Genomic DNA, 17152 nt, shown 5'->3' with positions numbered 1-17152 from the left:
TACATTTTAATCAATGAAATCCATTTATAGCAGATAAATTAACTCTTTCACAGTTCTAGAGTCAAAGATGCTGTGTTCCTGAGACACCCTAATCTATTCCCAAAGCCTGTACCTTGGCATGCTTTAATGATCATGATGAACGTTGACCTCTGCTGGTCTTTGATGATGCTAGATTACCCTCTTCAATTTCAAAAGCAACTGAATGACCAAAGGAGTGAGGCAAATGGATTTGGTTTTGCAAAGTCTATTTTTTGTGCAACCTGCCCTCAGGAAGTGCATACAGACCCAGAGATAACACTCCAGAATAAGTATATGCTCAGAAAACAGTTGTGCCTTTTAGATCTCAGACTCTCTACTATATTGAACAGGGAAACATACCAGGTTATAATTTCTGCCTTATCTATTTAGAATAATTATTACAGGCTAGTATTAAAGTTACTATAGGTCAGTGCCTCCCCTAAAAGATGATTGCTAATTAATTCTCACAGAATAATTTATGTGATTGGACCATCAATAAAATGTGAATAGAATGCCACATAAGACCCAGTTAATCAGAAAGCATCAGAAGCAATGAATTAGCCAAGCTGACACAGCAAAATAAATGTAATGTAGGAAAAAAATCAAATCACATTGAGCATTACTATATGAGAAAAGAAAATATTTGACCAAGTTTAAGTTGTTTTTCTTAAAGTCAACAAATTTTTAAAAGATACCCAACAAATATTTTTGATTCAAATGTCAAAGCCAACAGCACAAACCATTTGAAAGACCTGCTTTTTGCTTACGTGTAATTTTTCTGCTGAAAATCTAAAAATGCCAAGTGCCTAAATTTTTACAGTAAGAATGATAGCATATTCTGAAATATAAAAATATAATAATTGAGACAATAAGAAAACAGCACTATTTATTACTTAAATACAAACTTTAAACATAATATAGACATTATATCAAGAACCTGCAAATCAGATTTACAAAATGTCCTGGTCTGCCTTGCCAAATAAAACAATGATAAAAAAATAAAATTCACAGAAGAACATTTTTTTAAGTAAAAACTTTTATAAGTATCATCCAAAATTATAAAAGATTTATTCACAAATTCTCTTCTCCACCCTAAGGTGCCTGTAAACAGTTTTTTAAAAATGTTTATAGATTAAAGGAATGTCTATCACAGTTCATATAAACTTCTATCACTGAAGCACAACAATGCTACACAGTAGTTTCATGCTTCCATAACCCAGTCCTAATATTGCCAGTGCTGTCAGTACTCAGCAAAGATCCATCCTGTCCACTGCTTTTAAGTGGTCCATTTTGGATAGCCAGATTTAGGCCATATGACTTTTGTTGGCTTTCAAGTTCAACAACTATTGGCTTCCTTACTATATCCTTTTTGTTACTGGTGGCAATAGGCTTTTCAAAATTCCTGCTGCTTTTGGGAAGTGTGCTACATGCATCACTGCTATCTTGTTGAGGCTGGTTATACTGCCTCTCACGGTAAGCCAAATAAGCTCTTCTACTCCTTGAATGTCCTTCATTATTGCCCGGCCGACTCTTGGGTAAGCCATTTTGCACACTTCCTTCCACACTGGTGGGGACATCATAGGCATATTCTCTTAGGACTGTAAGTCTGCTTGCACGATGTCCTTTACTTCTGTTTTTATGATGTCGACTTGGGTGTCCATTTGTTCGAAACTGAACTTCTACTGGGGCCACATGCATTTTAATATCATTGTCTACTGAGTGTTCAGTTAGACTATTGTCAAGCTGAGGGACAGTATTCAGTGGAAGAGAATTACTGTGGCACTGGGCTGCAGCAGCCTGTAAATTTGTGAGTTTACAGCCTTGTGAAGAATTTTTTAAACTTGATGCACTTTTATTAGTGCATGAAGATTCTGCACTGCTATTAGTACATTTAGGAGCTTCTCCATTTGTCCCAATGGAACTGGAAGGCTGAATGTTGATTTGCACGGAGTACGCACTCCTTCCTGGGCAACATGCAGCAATCCAAGCAAGTCTAACATCTTCTCTATTAACACAGTGATGCATCATGACAAAAGCACTAAGACTTAAGCACGTGGCTCCAAAAAAACAACTAAAAACCAAGTCCAAAGGGTAATATAAAGAAACAGACAAGGCCCCCAGAATCCACAAGGCAACATATAAAAGTAGAGTAAGACTGGCTCCCAAAAGCTGAGAATGAAAAGTATGTTCGTTTTCCAGTGCTGATGTAGAGACCAATGATAATGACATCGAATCCTGATGATTCACTTCTCCATGTTCACTGGCTGCCAATCTTTGCTGTTCCTCAGCTGGCTCCTTGAGTTCAAATTTGCGTTCAGGGTGTCGTTTCAACTGAATAAATATGCCCAGGAAGTACATGCAGTTTATGAAAATGATAAAGCTGGCAGGTCCATAAAAGGCACCTATACTAGGTTCCCAAGCCATCCAGCAACTAAAAAAAGAACATAAAAGAGATCAAAAGGGACACTCTCAGAGAGTACAAATTTCCACAGATTAGTTTTAAAAGGGTTCTTGAACTATATATATATATATATTATTGCTTATGAAAACCTTCCAAAACGTCACCGTCATTTACATGGAATACAAATATCTGTCACAAACTACTCACTATGGCGCATTCGGCCTGCTGCCGTAATTCCTGATGTTAGCGGCTGCTGTTATCCCACACACAATGACAGGGATACCACCACCAATCAGGTAAAATCTGGAATAAGTAAGAAAAAAACGGCATTAGTCATTCTTCTAATTCTCCTAAAGGGATACTTTCCCATGAATTCCAGTCTCCCAGCCGCTCACCTCCAGATTGCCCTGGGCACACACACTGGTACTCTATGGCTCTTCAACATTCCTGACTATTTCAGTTGAGAAATGTTCTTCTCTCTAGAGCAGTAAAAAGAAAGTATCCCTACAATGCCATGGGGACCACACTGCCCTATGTATTTAGGCTTAAAAGAATATGATGACTCTCCTTCTCCAATAACATAATACTATCAGAAAATCAACTTCTTGGGGGGCTAGTATAAGCCAAATGAAATAACTGATAAAAGGACAGGCTGCTTGGGTTTTAAGGATGAATAAAACTGATCACGTTCTGCCACCTTGTGGACAAACAAGGCAGAATACTTAGAGGATAAGAACTTTGTTTTGCCTATCTTTTCTTATTACACTTGAAACTCGAATTACTGCTACTTTGGGGTCCACAAGATTTTTTCCCACTACAAATGAAAAGGCATATTGGTCCAGCTCTCCTACCCATTTTAATGACCACATTTGGGGTCAGGTACCTCTCCAAGTGAGCCCAGGCATAAAACTTAATATCCAAGTGTATTTATTAAAGGGTTTTTTAGAACTGAGTAGGGATTCAGCAAGGCCAGATAGAGAAGATGCCACAAGTCCCTAAGTCTGTGCCACACAAGGGTTTAGGGAGGGAAGAAAGGGGGAATTATTAGCCACTCTAAAAATGGCTGTGTATGTATTTACCTTTCCATGCCACCCACCCTGAAGCAGGCCTTCCTTCATCAACTCATGTGCGGACTGCTGTGACAGCCTCTTGGTTGATCTCTCTGCTTCAAATCTCTCCCCACTCCACGTGACGCTCTACTAAGCTGCCAAAATTGTCTTTCAAAAACAGATCTGACGGGGTGGATAGGTGGCGCAGTGGATAGAGCACCGGCCCTGGAGTCAGGAGTACCTGAGTTCAAATCCGGCCTCAGACACTTAACACTTACTAGCTGTGTGACCTTGGGCAAGTTACTTAACCCCAATTGCCTCACTAAAAAAAAAAAAAAAAAAAAACAACCCAGATCTGACAATGTGGCACCTCCAGTCAATAAACTCCAATGGCTCCCTATTACTTATAGGATCAAACATAAAATCTTCTGTTTGGTTTTAAAGCCCTACATAACTGGTCTCACATTTCTGTCTTCCTTATTTCCCTCCACGCACTCTTAGATCTAGTGATATTGTCCTTGCTGTTCCTCACAAAAGACATTCCATGTCCTGACTGCATTTTCACTTCTTTTTCATGTCTAGAATTCTTTTGCCTTCTTTCTTATCTTGGTTTCCTGGCTTCCTTCAAATCCCAACTAAAAATCTCACCTTTAGGATATAAATGCTAGCACCTTCCTTCAAAGAAGTTCATCCTGTATATATTTTGTCTATAAATAAATGTTACTCTGTTGTCTTCCTTATTCAACTATAAGCTCCTTATGGGCAGGGACACTTTTTGGCCCCTTGTATTCTTAGCACACTGGACCATACATAGTAGGTGCTTAATAAATGCTAGCATACATGATCTGCTATATATAATAGGCCAACAAAGAATTACTCAGGAATACGGTAGGACCTATTGCTGAATTAAATTTACCAATTTAAAAAAATTATTTATATTTATATAGAAATGCCATTGGGAAAAATGTTTGAAATTCAATTTTACTGATGCATTATGAAAAAAACAAAACTAGTGCAACAAAAGCTTTAAGGTCTTACTGGTAGTTCTAATGTGTAAAATATGTAATGATATAGGCCATATGTAACCATATTTTTTATTATCAACGAAATCCTAGATGTTCTTAAAGTCCAACTGATAAGGACTTTAGCCTATTCCCAAACACTGTCCAGGGGGTTGGAACTAGAGTAGCAGGGAGAAACAATATCCTGCTCTCCCACTGACCACAGAAACTGTACCCCTTCCACAAACACAACTACCTAGTATCTACACATATTTTATTAACTGTTCAATACAAGAAACAGGCAGCCAGGCTTCAGACAGAGGATTTAAATTAGCCCAGAGTGCCAGAGAAAGGAGAGGATGGATATCTCAGCTTTTGGACCAAATGGACCAGAGGAGTTACCTGGAGAAACAAAAAGCCAGGCACCTGCATCCCTCTAAATTATAAAAATAGAAATGCTATTACAGTTGTTAGAGTAACTTTTATCTCTATCCAGCTCTACCCTTCTCCCTTGACCCAAGAAAGGACTGGACCAGCTATGTAAAAGCAATACTAGTTTCAGTCCATATTAAGTAATAATGCCAAATTAAAGTAGTTCTATCAAAGTCTTACTATTTCATCATGGTATGGGGGATGATCTCAAATTCTTAAATATGATGCCAACACTGCACAAACTCTGGCAAAGTTAGAAATTCATTGTAAGTAACTGCCAGTATTGGCTTACCTATCTTTCAATCAATTCAATAAATTATTAAAAGTCTACCACTATATGCAAGGTACACTGCTGGGTGCTAGATCAATCTACTCAAATTCAAGCAGTCTCATCACCAGAATGTTGGCCACCATATGAAAAAAGCATTTGGCCACAGGAATTCACAAAGACATTTATTATTAAGGTAAAGAGGGGTTACAATGTGCACTAAAACCAATGAAATAAATAATTTATCTTCAGAATTTGGAATTCAGTAAGATATACAATAATTATACATATAAAATAAATGTGCCAAATTATAAGCTCAATCATGCAGTGGATAGGCCATTGGGTCAAGATTTAAGAAGACCTGACATACTTACTTTGTGACCCTGAGTAACTCACCTAATAGCAGTCTGCCTGAATTTCCTCATCTGTAAAATGAAGTCAATAAGAATACCTATCTCCCAGGATGTTTATGAGAATCAAATGAAATAATATTTATAAAATGCTTTGTAAACCTTAGTGTCATATAATTGTTATTATTATTGTTATTATTATTATTATTATTATTATTATCATTATTTTACCAACATCTCCTTTTGGCATAAAGTTAGCCCTGGTTTCTGAAAGTAGAGCAGCAAGCTCTGGTAGATGCTTTCAACCTCGAAACGCTACTGCTTTTCATTACAGATGGTATGTCTACCGTCTGAGGAACAGTTTAAATTCTGAGAAGCTCATAAGGCTGGGTACAAAGGTGACTAATTTTTCAGCCAGAGGAACAATCAATGATGATCTACTAAATAACTGATATAGGGGCAGCTAGATGGCACAGTGGATAAGCACCAGCCCTGGAGTCAGGAGCACCTGAGTTCAAATCCGGCCTCAGACACTTATTAGCTGTGTGACCCTGGGCAAGTCACTTAACCCCAATAGCCTCACCAAACCAAACCAAACAAAACAAAAAAAAACCTGATATATTCTGGTGATGCAAATATTTACTACAACAACAACAAACCACACATCAATGAATGAAACGCAATAGTTTGCTGCTGGGTCTGCCTGCCTCCAGTCTCTCCCCACTTGAATCCATCCTCCACTCAGAAAATTGAGTGATTTTTGTAAAGTGCAGGCTTAACTATATCACCAATTACCACCGCACTTTCAAAAAACTCCAGTAGCTTCTTATCATTTCGAAGATCAAATACAAATTGTTCTATCTGGCATTCAAAGCTCTGCAAGACCTGGAGCCTTCCTACCTTTCCAGACTACTTACTCCCCAACAAGTACTCTTCAATCCAGTGACACTGAACTCCTGACTGTTCAAAGAAAAAGACATTCCATCTCTCAGCTCTAGGAAATTTCTTTAGCTATCCTCCATACCTAAAACATTCTCCCTCCTCTGCTCCAACTACTAATGTCCCTAGCTTCCTTTAGATCTTAACTAAAACTTCACCTCCTGTAGGAAACCTGCCCCAACCCCTCTCAATTCTAATACCTTTTCTTTGTTATATTTATCCTATATATATAACTTGCTTTTGTATATCTTTATTTGTATACTGTCTCTTCCATTGGATTGTAAGCTCCTTGAAGGCAGGAATCTTTTGCCTCTTTTTGTATCGTCAACACTTAGCACAGTGTCTGGCACATGGGGTACTTAGAAAATGTTTATTGATTGAATGATTAAAAAACACTAATAGGTTTTCACATTTACACAAGGTATTCACAGTTTTCTACTAATATAAGATGGTTGAATACTCAGTCTTTAAATTATAAAGGAAATAAACTAAGTGTAAGTCAAGACCTATTTTCTTTTAAACAAATTCAGGTTGAACTAAAACAGGCTGTCTTATAAGCCATAAACAATGGAATAACATTTTAAAATGTTATTATCATTCATCATTACTGTATGTAATAATTTAAATGTTATTTGTAGCCAATGAACTTTTGAAAGGAAGTTTCCAAAATCTATCAAATGAAGGTATTTTATACCTGAGCATGGGCCTTGGTGGAGGTGGAGGCTCATCAGGATCCTGACATCTCTTAGCCTTTTTAGTGACTTGTTTATAGATATTTCTAGCTGTCACTCCCACCCATAGTACTGTGGCAAGTGTAGAGTAATGGAGAATTATTCCAACCTGAAGGAACAAGGTAAGAATAGCATATCAGCTTTCAAAAGTCATTTAAAATTTTTACACTTTATTGCCGCCTTCATTTAATTCAGATAAACAACGAACTAAATATCAGAAAATAGAACACAAATTCACACAGTCATGCTTGTCTCTTTAAGAGATTTCTAAACTAATCATTTATATTCTCTCTCATACATATATACATATGAGAGAGACACATACACAATGATCTTAGTTCTCATGATGGGAATTTTAGCACATCGACTCCCCTCAACTATCTAGATTTCTATTTTTCTACCAACAAAATTAAGGGGTTAGAATAGATGAACTCCTAATGCCCCAGGCAAAGGTATGATCATCAAACATGCAGCTGCCACCGAGGTAGAGAACAATAGCTAACACACTGGATAGTAATCAAGACGTAAAAATGGCTTGATGAGGTGGAGCAATGAGTTAACCTAGTAAGATGGAATTCAATCACTATAAAGTCTAAATGGGCTAAAAAATTTAATAAAAGTAGAACATGCATGAAGCATGGTTCAAAAGTGGGATGTGGAAGCCAAAAACACTAATGGGATCTTGGAAGGCATTCAGAGAAGCAAAGTTTCTAGGAAAAAGGGAGTCCTTTCCTTTCCCTGGCCAGATCATATCTGGAGGACTGTGTTCAGGTCTGAGGGCCAAAGTCAGTTGAAGAACTTTGACAAACTAAATAACTAAGATGGTAAAGGGCCTTAAATCTATGTCAAATAAGAAGAGGGTGAAGGAACTGGGGACATGAAAACTAAGAAAGATTAAGCACCATCAGGAGAGCTGTCTTCAAGCATCTGAAGATCTATCATGTGGAAGGGAGATAAGATTGATTCTCTTTGTCCCCAGAAGTCAGAACTTAGAGAAGAAGGTGGAAATTGAACTTAGGCTGGATATCAGGAAAAATTTCCTAACAATCAAAATTGCTTAAAAGTGTAATGGGCTGCCTCTGGAGGTGGTTCATGGCTTCCCTCTCACTGGATTAACTTCAAGCAGAAGCCAGATGGTTGCTGGTCAAGTATGGTATAGTAGGAACTGCTTTCAAGTGTGGACTAGGAGGCTACTGTGGTTCTTTGCAATTCTAAAATTCAACGATTTCATCATATTTTGTACCCAGCGGTTCTGATATACTAGGTTTTCTCATATGCTGAAGGTAAAAATTTTCTGATTCCACAATTATAAAATTAGTTAATAAAGTAATTTTATGAAATCAAATGGAATTCTGTTCAACAAAATTAATAAAAGCACTATGCATAAGGTAGTGCCCTAAGTAGTATCTTATAAATGTATTCAAAATCTCTTCAATCTTGTAAAATTTTATTAAGTCTGCAAAATGTATAGTGGTTCCATGATTATTTATTAATGCTACCCTTTCTAATATATTTTATGGGAACAGAGTTTAAGTATTTGCATTCCAAAAGTGTTATTACATTTTTTTAGACCTGTAGTCTGATCTGATTTACATGCTAAATTAGTTTATTTTCAGACCTGTCTTACCTGAAAATTAAATGTGGCCTAAGAATCAGTGTTTATATGCGATAGTTTAGCATAGTATATAGTAGGCACTAAATTAAATGTATTTGTCATTACATTACCCTACATATTATAATAAAATTAATTTGATGTCAGAACATTTTGGACATAAGATATATTTACTAAATGCATAAATACTGATCCAGGACCCTGTGAGTATGGAATACCTTTAAAATAAACAATGGCTAAAAATTATGCAACATCACAGAGAGAAATAAATATATTTTCATTCCCCTCCCACCAACTCTTCACTCTCATCATATTTACCACTATTATTCTACAGAACAGTTGGGAAGGAAGTGAATAATTTCATACCTTTCAAATACATTCAAAATCATTTAAAATGGAGAGTGTAATTGGCAGAGGTGGCATATACAACAGATATATGTAATGAAACATGTAATAAAAAGATATTCTTTAAATAGTACAACAATTAAAGGTTTTAAAATATCCTTGACATTTAATACTTCCTGATTTTTGCCTTCTCCACTATACAAATTCTTTTCTTTGCTGAATGAAAGTATAAGGTACATACAATACTATGAAATTCTAACCAGTTCATGTTAGTGAAGTACTTTTAGCCTAAGCAAAATCCTTTAATAATCCTTTGAATTAACTATTTGGAACCAGAACAGAACTAGTCCAGCTAGCAACTATGCTTCATCAAAATAAATTACACAAGCTGCATAACAAATGTATTCAGAATAAATGCTTGCTGAGTGGTACTAATGTTTTTTTTCTTTCTGGGCCTAATAGAATGTAGGAAATTACTTTTCTAATAAGAGTTCACTTTTTTGTTCCTTTGCATTCCATTTTCTTGCTTTAAGAGTTTCATATTTTTGTACAGACTTACTGCTTGGCAGATGCTGACATTTTTGGTCTGAGTTATGCCTCCAACAAACACCCCGCATGTCAGGAAAATATGAAAGCACAAGTTCACCAGCATGTGCCAGCTTTTAAGGCTGATCCTAATCAAACTGTTTAAAAAAAAAAGGCACTGCTTTATAATACATAATTTAGTAGAGATTAATCATAAACAACATCATTCATTTAAAACATTTAAAATATTCATTTGAAAACATTCATTTAGCAAACATTAATCATAAACATACTTTACCATCAAATTTACCAACATAATTCATTTAAAAGGGAATACTTCCTATTTCATTAAAAATAAAATAAATTATGTTTTATATTTTAAAGCTCTAAAATGTATTTTCTAGGAGTCAGAAAGACCTGGGTTCAAGTCTACCACTGACACATACTGGCTACATGATCCTGTCTATCAATTAATCTCAAAGTGCCTCAGGCAATTCTCACTGCAAAGAAGTACAGACATGCATTTGTAGATGGAGCTTCCTCATCTGGGACTTCCTCTATAAATAGTCCAGTCTCTCTCCTATTTTATCCTATCTCATATAAATTAATATAAATTTTATAAAAATAAATATTTTAATAGCAAAATTCTTGTGGATTATTTGTTATATGAAGAACAATCTATTATCTATAAGGAAGGAAAAAACCCTCATTTATAAAATTAGTGTGTCCATTAAAATTTAGAAGGAAAAATAAATCCCAAAATAAGGATTATGGTTATTATTATAAAAATTATTATAGTCTATTATAAAATTACAGGTGTGTTTTCCTATAATTTGTCTTGACAGCTATATAAGCACAAAACCCTTACATGCGTAAATGATACAAATTTTTCAAAATAACATTTTGAAAAGGAAAAAAAATCATAATATCTAGTTATACAAATAATAATGTTACATACAAAATGAATCACAAAGATACATTATGATGGATTACAGGACCAGGAACTTTGGGCTGTATCTTGCCTCAAATAGCATTCTCTCTGTAGAATAAGTAATTCCAGTGATTTTTAGCAATCTGGTGAAAGGCTTCTAAATGTTCATAAAAATCCTTTCTCACCCTCCCCACTTTTCATGTCCTTCAGACATAAAGAGATGGCAGCAATGAAAACTAGGGACCCAAACTCCTTATTTAACTCTACAAGTTCACCACTAGTGTCTTCAGGACTGCATTTGCTTTTTACTTAAGTTTAAAATTCTGCAAAGGACAGCCATTTATATAATACAATGTATAACTTTTAACCAAAAAATTTATATTTGTCACTTTTGCTCTAAACAAATGTGAAATCATAGCTCAAGTCATTAATTTTATTTCTTACCTGTGATGGTATATGTAAGTGACATTGATCATTAGCAGGTTTAAAAGAAGAATTATAGAAGTGGCATATACAACAGGATGTAATAGATCAGCTGACTGGGAATATATTTCAGATCCTGTCAAATCCTAATGGAAAAAAAAGAAACATTATTCTATCTATAGATTTCTTAAGAATAACTGCAAGGACTTTCCCAGAAACCTAAAATATAATGAGAGAAAAATACAATTGACCTTGTGTATTTTCGATATCTCAAATTTTAGATTTTCTATCTATCTTACTTAGCTATAATATGAAGAATTACTTTGCTGTCTTAATACCTTTCGAATTAATCTGTTACACTTCTTTAATTTGGATAAAGAAAGAAAGATGTATGAGAAGTACGTATAAGATAGCAAACTCTCATGAGTAGTATAGGAAGGGACTGTTTGAGATTTTCTTTTTCAACTAATACATTCAGTTTCTGTCATTTTGAATATTTCCTGAAAATGGTCATTAAAAGACACGAAAGTGGTCCAAGGAGCCTATCCTTTCAGTATTGTTCTGTATTATTGTGTTTGTGTTTCCCTCTGATATGACGTCCATATCCATAATTCTAAAAAGCCTTTCTGTACCTATCAGTAGTCTTATTGAGGAAACAGGACCTTAGGTTCTTCACGTTCTAACTATGAAATCCAAAGTGAGGGAGAAGGGACATGAGGAAGGGAATATGTAACTCTTTACAATTCTTGAACTAGAATTTCCACTGACATTTTCAGTTACTGGGACATAGAAAGCAAAGAACCAGTGATCTCCAAATCAGCCATTTGGTCAAAATCAAGAAGAAACTGAGAAGGGGAAAAGCCAGACTCAAGGAGTAAACTATTAGAGAAACACAGTGGTAGTATATACATAGAATCAATCAATCAATAAACATTTATTAACTGCCTACTATGTGCCAGGTACTGTGCTAAGCATAAAACAGAAAAATATATCAGGAATATGGGGAAATTGTCATGGGAAGGCTTCAGAACTTCAGATATGTATTATACAGAATTTTAGAACTTAAAGGAACATTGGAGTTCATCTTACTCAATCCCCTGAATTTATATAGATAAACTGTCAATATAAAGGAAATCAATAATAGTATTAGTGAATACTACCCACAGTTATACTCAAATACAAAATGAAAATGGATCTGTGATCTCAACAGTTTGGAAGTTTCCTCCAAAGAAGTTGATTCCTCTTGTGAGATTCTTGTCCACATACCCCCAAAAGTTTGCCCCTGGGGGTCCACCCAATAATATCCTGAAAGAAAGCAATAAATCACAAAAACTGTCCACCTCTCACTTCTTGAATCTTGCCATGTGACCAGCTTTTGCACTTCCAAACATACAATTCTTAATAACATCTTTTGCCCAGTTATATAATAATAGGGTAATTTAAAGGAAAAAGATGGTTATATAATCAAATATAAAATACCCAAACTGATACCAGAGGAAATTAATAACTTAAATAGACTAATCTCAAAGAAAGACAAAGGTGATCAAAGAATCAACCCTACACTGTGTTTCAAGACCACTATGTTCAGACCGATTCATAGCATGATTCTTTCAAACTCTCCAAGAACCAATAATTTTACTACATAGATTTTTTTTTCAAAAAGAGAAAGATGGAACACTATTCAATAAATTTATGAGACAAATATGACAACTAGGGAAAAATTACACTAAAAATAAAATTATAGGCAAATTTCCCTAATGAACAAAGTTTTTAAGACATTAAACAAAACATTTGTGAAAAAAATACTAATATACGGAGAAAAACCCTTTTGAAATCACCCAAAAATTAAAACCCCAAATTATTATGACAAATAAAAATATAACATTAATAAACTTAAGGAACAACTTTTAAAATTCTAAGACCACAGTTGGATAAATAGTTTAAATAGTTCCATCACAGGAACAGAAAATTTTCAAAAGAAGAAACTAAAATTGTCACTAATATTTTTAAGAATTTTTCTATATCATTAACTAAAGAAATGCACATGCAAACAAATTTGAGTTACCACCTTTCAGTTATCAAATGTAGATAACTAAAGAGAACAAATCTAATGCTGGAGAGGGTATGAAAAACAAGCATACTTATTTATTATTGGTGTAGCTACAGATTTGTAAACTCTTTTTGCATAGTAAAATAGAGGCCCCACAGTAAGCTACAAATTGTACTTTTTGAACACTAAATTCCATTTTTAGGAAGTCTTATCAAAACAAAGGGAAAAAGCATTATCAATATAAAGATTTTCATATCACTATTATATGTAAGCACAAACTACAAATATTCAACAGAAGGAGAATGGTTAAATAAATTGTGGTACTAATGAAATGAAATACAAGCATGTATTTAAGAGCAAGAGGAATGAAAATTGTGAAGAAACTAATAGATGTTAAATGTTAATGTTAAATACTTAAAAATTTGAAGAGCAGTTATGGAATAATGGAGTTTATACCAACTATGACTATATAAGAGGAAGTGAATGCAAAATAAATGGACGAATAGAGATTCCTAATGAGGACTTAGGAATGACTAGAAAATTGTTGTGATACTTTGCACATTTTATGTAATGACAAGTTTGACTGAGACAACATGAGAAAACACCCCATCCTCCTTCTCCTCCTTCTCCTCCTTCCTCCTTTACAAAGGTAGAAAATCAGGTATTTTACAGCCATTCTCAGCTGACAGGTTAGGTAGTTTTGCAGAACTCTGCCCTTCTTTATCCAAAACCCCCCTTTCCTGAATGCCACCCCTAGGTCTTCTTTTTTTGGGGTGGGGTTTACTGTTCTTGTTGTTACAGGGAGAGTACTCTGGATAGGCAAGTATTTGGAAATAAAGATAATCTTATTTTTTTAATTAAGCTAATTTATCCCATTAACAAGCTGTCCTCCCAATTCATTGCCCCCTATCCCAGAAAAAAAGGAGGGCAAAAGCCTTGTAACAAATATGCAAAACAAATTCCCACACTGGAAATGTCCAATAACGTAGGTCTTATTCTGTATCTAGACTCTATCTCCTCTCTGTAAGAAAGTAGGTAGCATTTTTTATCTTCAACCTTCTGGAATTACAGTTGGTCATTTCATTAACCAGAGTTCTTAAGTCTTCCAAAATTGTTCATTTTTACAAAGTTGTTATAATATAAATTTTCTCCTGGGTCAGCTCACTTCACTCTGCATCAGTTTATATAAGTCTTCCCAGATTTCTTTGAAACCATCCCCTTGGTTTTTGTTGTTGTTGTTAATGTCACAATAGTATTCCAAGACATTCATATTGTTTAGTCATTCCCCAAATGATGAGGATCCCTTAGTTCCTAGTTCATCACCATAAAGAGTTACTATAAATATAAATTGCAAACATATATGAAAAGTATATATATATCATAAATATGTGTATCTGTGACTACATATACACATATATTTTCTCTCTCTCATACACAGACACACACACACACACACACACACACTCTATTCTCTTTCCCTGAATCCTTTAGGGTACAGGCCTAGCAGTAGATAATGGATATATACAGTATATTAAGTTCTAAGGCATAGTTCCACTTTGCTTTTCAGAATGGCTAGACCAATTCATAGTTTCACCAAAAACATACTAATGTATTGTGCCACAACCACTGCAATATTTGTCATTTTCTTTTTCTGTTATCTTTGTCAATGTGATAAGGGCAAGGTAGAACCTCAAAAGTATTTTAATTTGAATTATTCTATTAGTAAAATGGAATGTTTTGCCAATTTTATCATCTGTGATCCACTACTCTTTCTTTGATCATGACTTCTTCCTCATTTATAAATCTGAAAGGTAATTTCCTTCTTGTTCCTCTAATTTGTTTATGATGTGACTTTTATATATAAGTAATATATCATTTGGAGCTTATCTAGGTACATAATGCAATCTAAACCTAATTTCTGCTCCACTGCTTTTCAGTTTTCCCAAAAGTTTTTACTGACTAGTAAGATTTTGCTTTTTAAAATACATTTATTGAATGAAAAACAAAAAAAACAAAAACAAAACAAAAACAAAATTATTAAATGAAACTTTAAGAACTTCAGGTTTAAATGACCAAAACCACACCCAGAAAATAACTCATTCGATTTCTTTTTAAAAATATTCTTTACATATTAAAGGAATTTGGGGGTGGGGGGATTGGAGTTAAGTGACTGCTCAGGGTCACACAGCCACTAAGAGTTAAGTATATGAGGCAGGATTTGAACTCATTCCCTCCTGACTTCAGGACTGGTGCTCTATCCCTTGTGCCATCTACTACCCCTCAAGGAATAATTTCAACTTGAATATTATGATCTGAGAGAAAGAATTTATTTCAGAGGATCATAGATTCTGAGCTAGAAGAGATCTTAGAGGTTATCCAGTTCAGTTCCTTCAATCATAGGTAGTAAATGGCAGAATTTGATTTGAACCCAGATTCTATCAAATCTAATGAAGACTACTCTCTCCCCCATACACCCTTTAACATTCATATTAAAAAAGAAGAAAAAAAATAGTGAAAAACTCCCAAAAAAGCATCATCAAATTTTATGCAACCTTCTGGAACAACTTAAGTTTCTTTCTCTTGTTATTTTATTGGAGATTTGATTTTATCTTTTTGGTCATTTCCTATATTAATTCAGATCACATCACTTCTAAATCCTGTGAAATTTTTGTCCTTGTCTTTGCACAAAAGTTGAAACCTTGCCATAGCCAATTTGGAAAATAACAGTTGGGCAGGATAACATCCATCTACTTATTTGTCATTAGTGAATAAATACATGATAACAAAAGGTGGTTTTATCAGTCAGAGAAATTAAATAAGAAACAATTCAAAAAGATCAAATAAATGTCAGGAGGAGAGGATAATAAAATTAAAGGAAAAACTGTTAAATAAGGCTATGAAATAGTTACATGTGTGATCCTTAAAGGGACAATTAAAAATAATCTTAAGTCTTCCCTTAAAAATCAAATAAAACATCAAGTAAAAGAAATATAAACCATCTCAAACAAATCAACATATTATCTAGAGTAATCATTCTTGATTTATTCAGATTTCTATACACTATCTGGCACACAGGAGGCAATGTGGAATGGGGGAATCTTTGTTCAGGTTCCAGCTCTGCAAGGAAATAGCTACTTGAACCTGGGAAAGTCCCTGGGACTCAATACCTCCATCTAAAAGTGATTTCTAGCCTAACATCTATGACCCTATCACCTATGCTTACCTTAAAGCATGTATTTTTAAGTGTCCATGATTTCATTAGTATGGATGATCCCTCAATCAATGTACAATTTATGTCCTTCATGCCTTCTGGTTCTGTGTAATTCTTGTCCATGGTGTCCCAGAAGTCTTCTATTTAGAATGTAAGCTCCTGAGGACAGGTAATGTATAATTTTCATCTTTGTATCTCCAGACCCTAGTACAGGAACTTAATACATATTTATCATATTTGAAAATGAAAATCAAAAAATCTACCCAATGGGCTAGAAGACTTCTTCTGGTTCTCAAATATGAAGACTGCCCAACTGCTTTTCTCATCATTTTCTTATTGAGGCAGCTGGTGGTACAATAGAAAGAGTGGTGGGCCTGGAGTCAGGAAGACCTGAGCTCAAACCCAGACTCTCTAGCCTCAGACACTTACTAGTTGGATGACCCTAGACATTTCACTTCAACTCTGCTTCAGTTTCCTCAACTGTAAAATGGGGGTGATAACGATAGCATCTACCTCAGTGAGAAAAATATTTGTAAAGGGGACTTAGCACAGTTCACATTATAAGCACTATTTAAATGCCCTTCCCTTTCTCTCCCTCTAAACATAGAAATCATACTTTATATGGTATTTCTCAAATAGAGGCCACTATTAATAACATCATTGCCTACTTAAGTGTTTCATACTTCTGCTACCTTTTCGGTTCTCTGCCATTTTAATGCCTGTAGGAGCATGGAATTCTAGGATGTATAGTTGTACAACACTTCTAGCTAAACAAGGGCATGAAAAAGAAATGTTCTGCAACATGAAAGAGTTTGAAATTCTTTAAAATACTTTTCAATATCTCAAATAAATCAGCCTAATGTCCT

At 34.7% G+C, this 17152-nt stretch overlaps 1 protein-coding gene across 1 annotated transcript in view; it reads right to left on the bottom strand.

Moving 5' to 3' along the window:
* Positions 1 to 542: 542 nt before the first annotated feature.
* Positions 543 to 17152, bottom strand: part of ADGRA3 (adhesion G protein-coupled receptor A3) — a 132642-nt gene continuing 116032 nt past the window's right edge. The window contains exons 15-19 of the mRNA XM_043972774.1: positions 11047 to 11171; positions 9706 to 9829; positions 7153 to 7298; positions 2627 to 2722; positions 543 to 2449 (exon numbers count right to left, since the gene is read on the bottom strand). Coding sequence (XP_043828709.1) covers positions 1207 to 2449; positions 2627 to 2722; positions 7153 to 7298; positions 9706 to 9829; positions 11047 to 11171 — 1734 coding nt within the window. The 3' untranslated portion in view covers positions 543 to 1206. The remainder of the gene's footprint in view (positions 2450 to 2626; positions 2723 to 7152; positions 7299 to 9705; positions 9830 to 11046; positions 11172 to 17152) is intronic.

Source organism: Dromiciops gliroides, chromosome 6 (genome assembly GCF_019393635.1).
Source record: "Dromiciops gliroides isolate mDroGli1 chromosome 6, mDroGli1.pri, whole genome shotgun sequence".
Taxonomy (NCBI): Eukaryota; Metazoa; Chordata; class Mammalia; order Microbiotheria; family Microbiotheriidae; genus Dromiciops; species Dromiciops gliroides.
The sequence above is the reverse complement of the archived record's forward strand: the minus strand, read 5'-3'. Positions and strand labels throughout refer to the sequence as shown.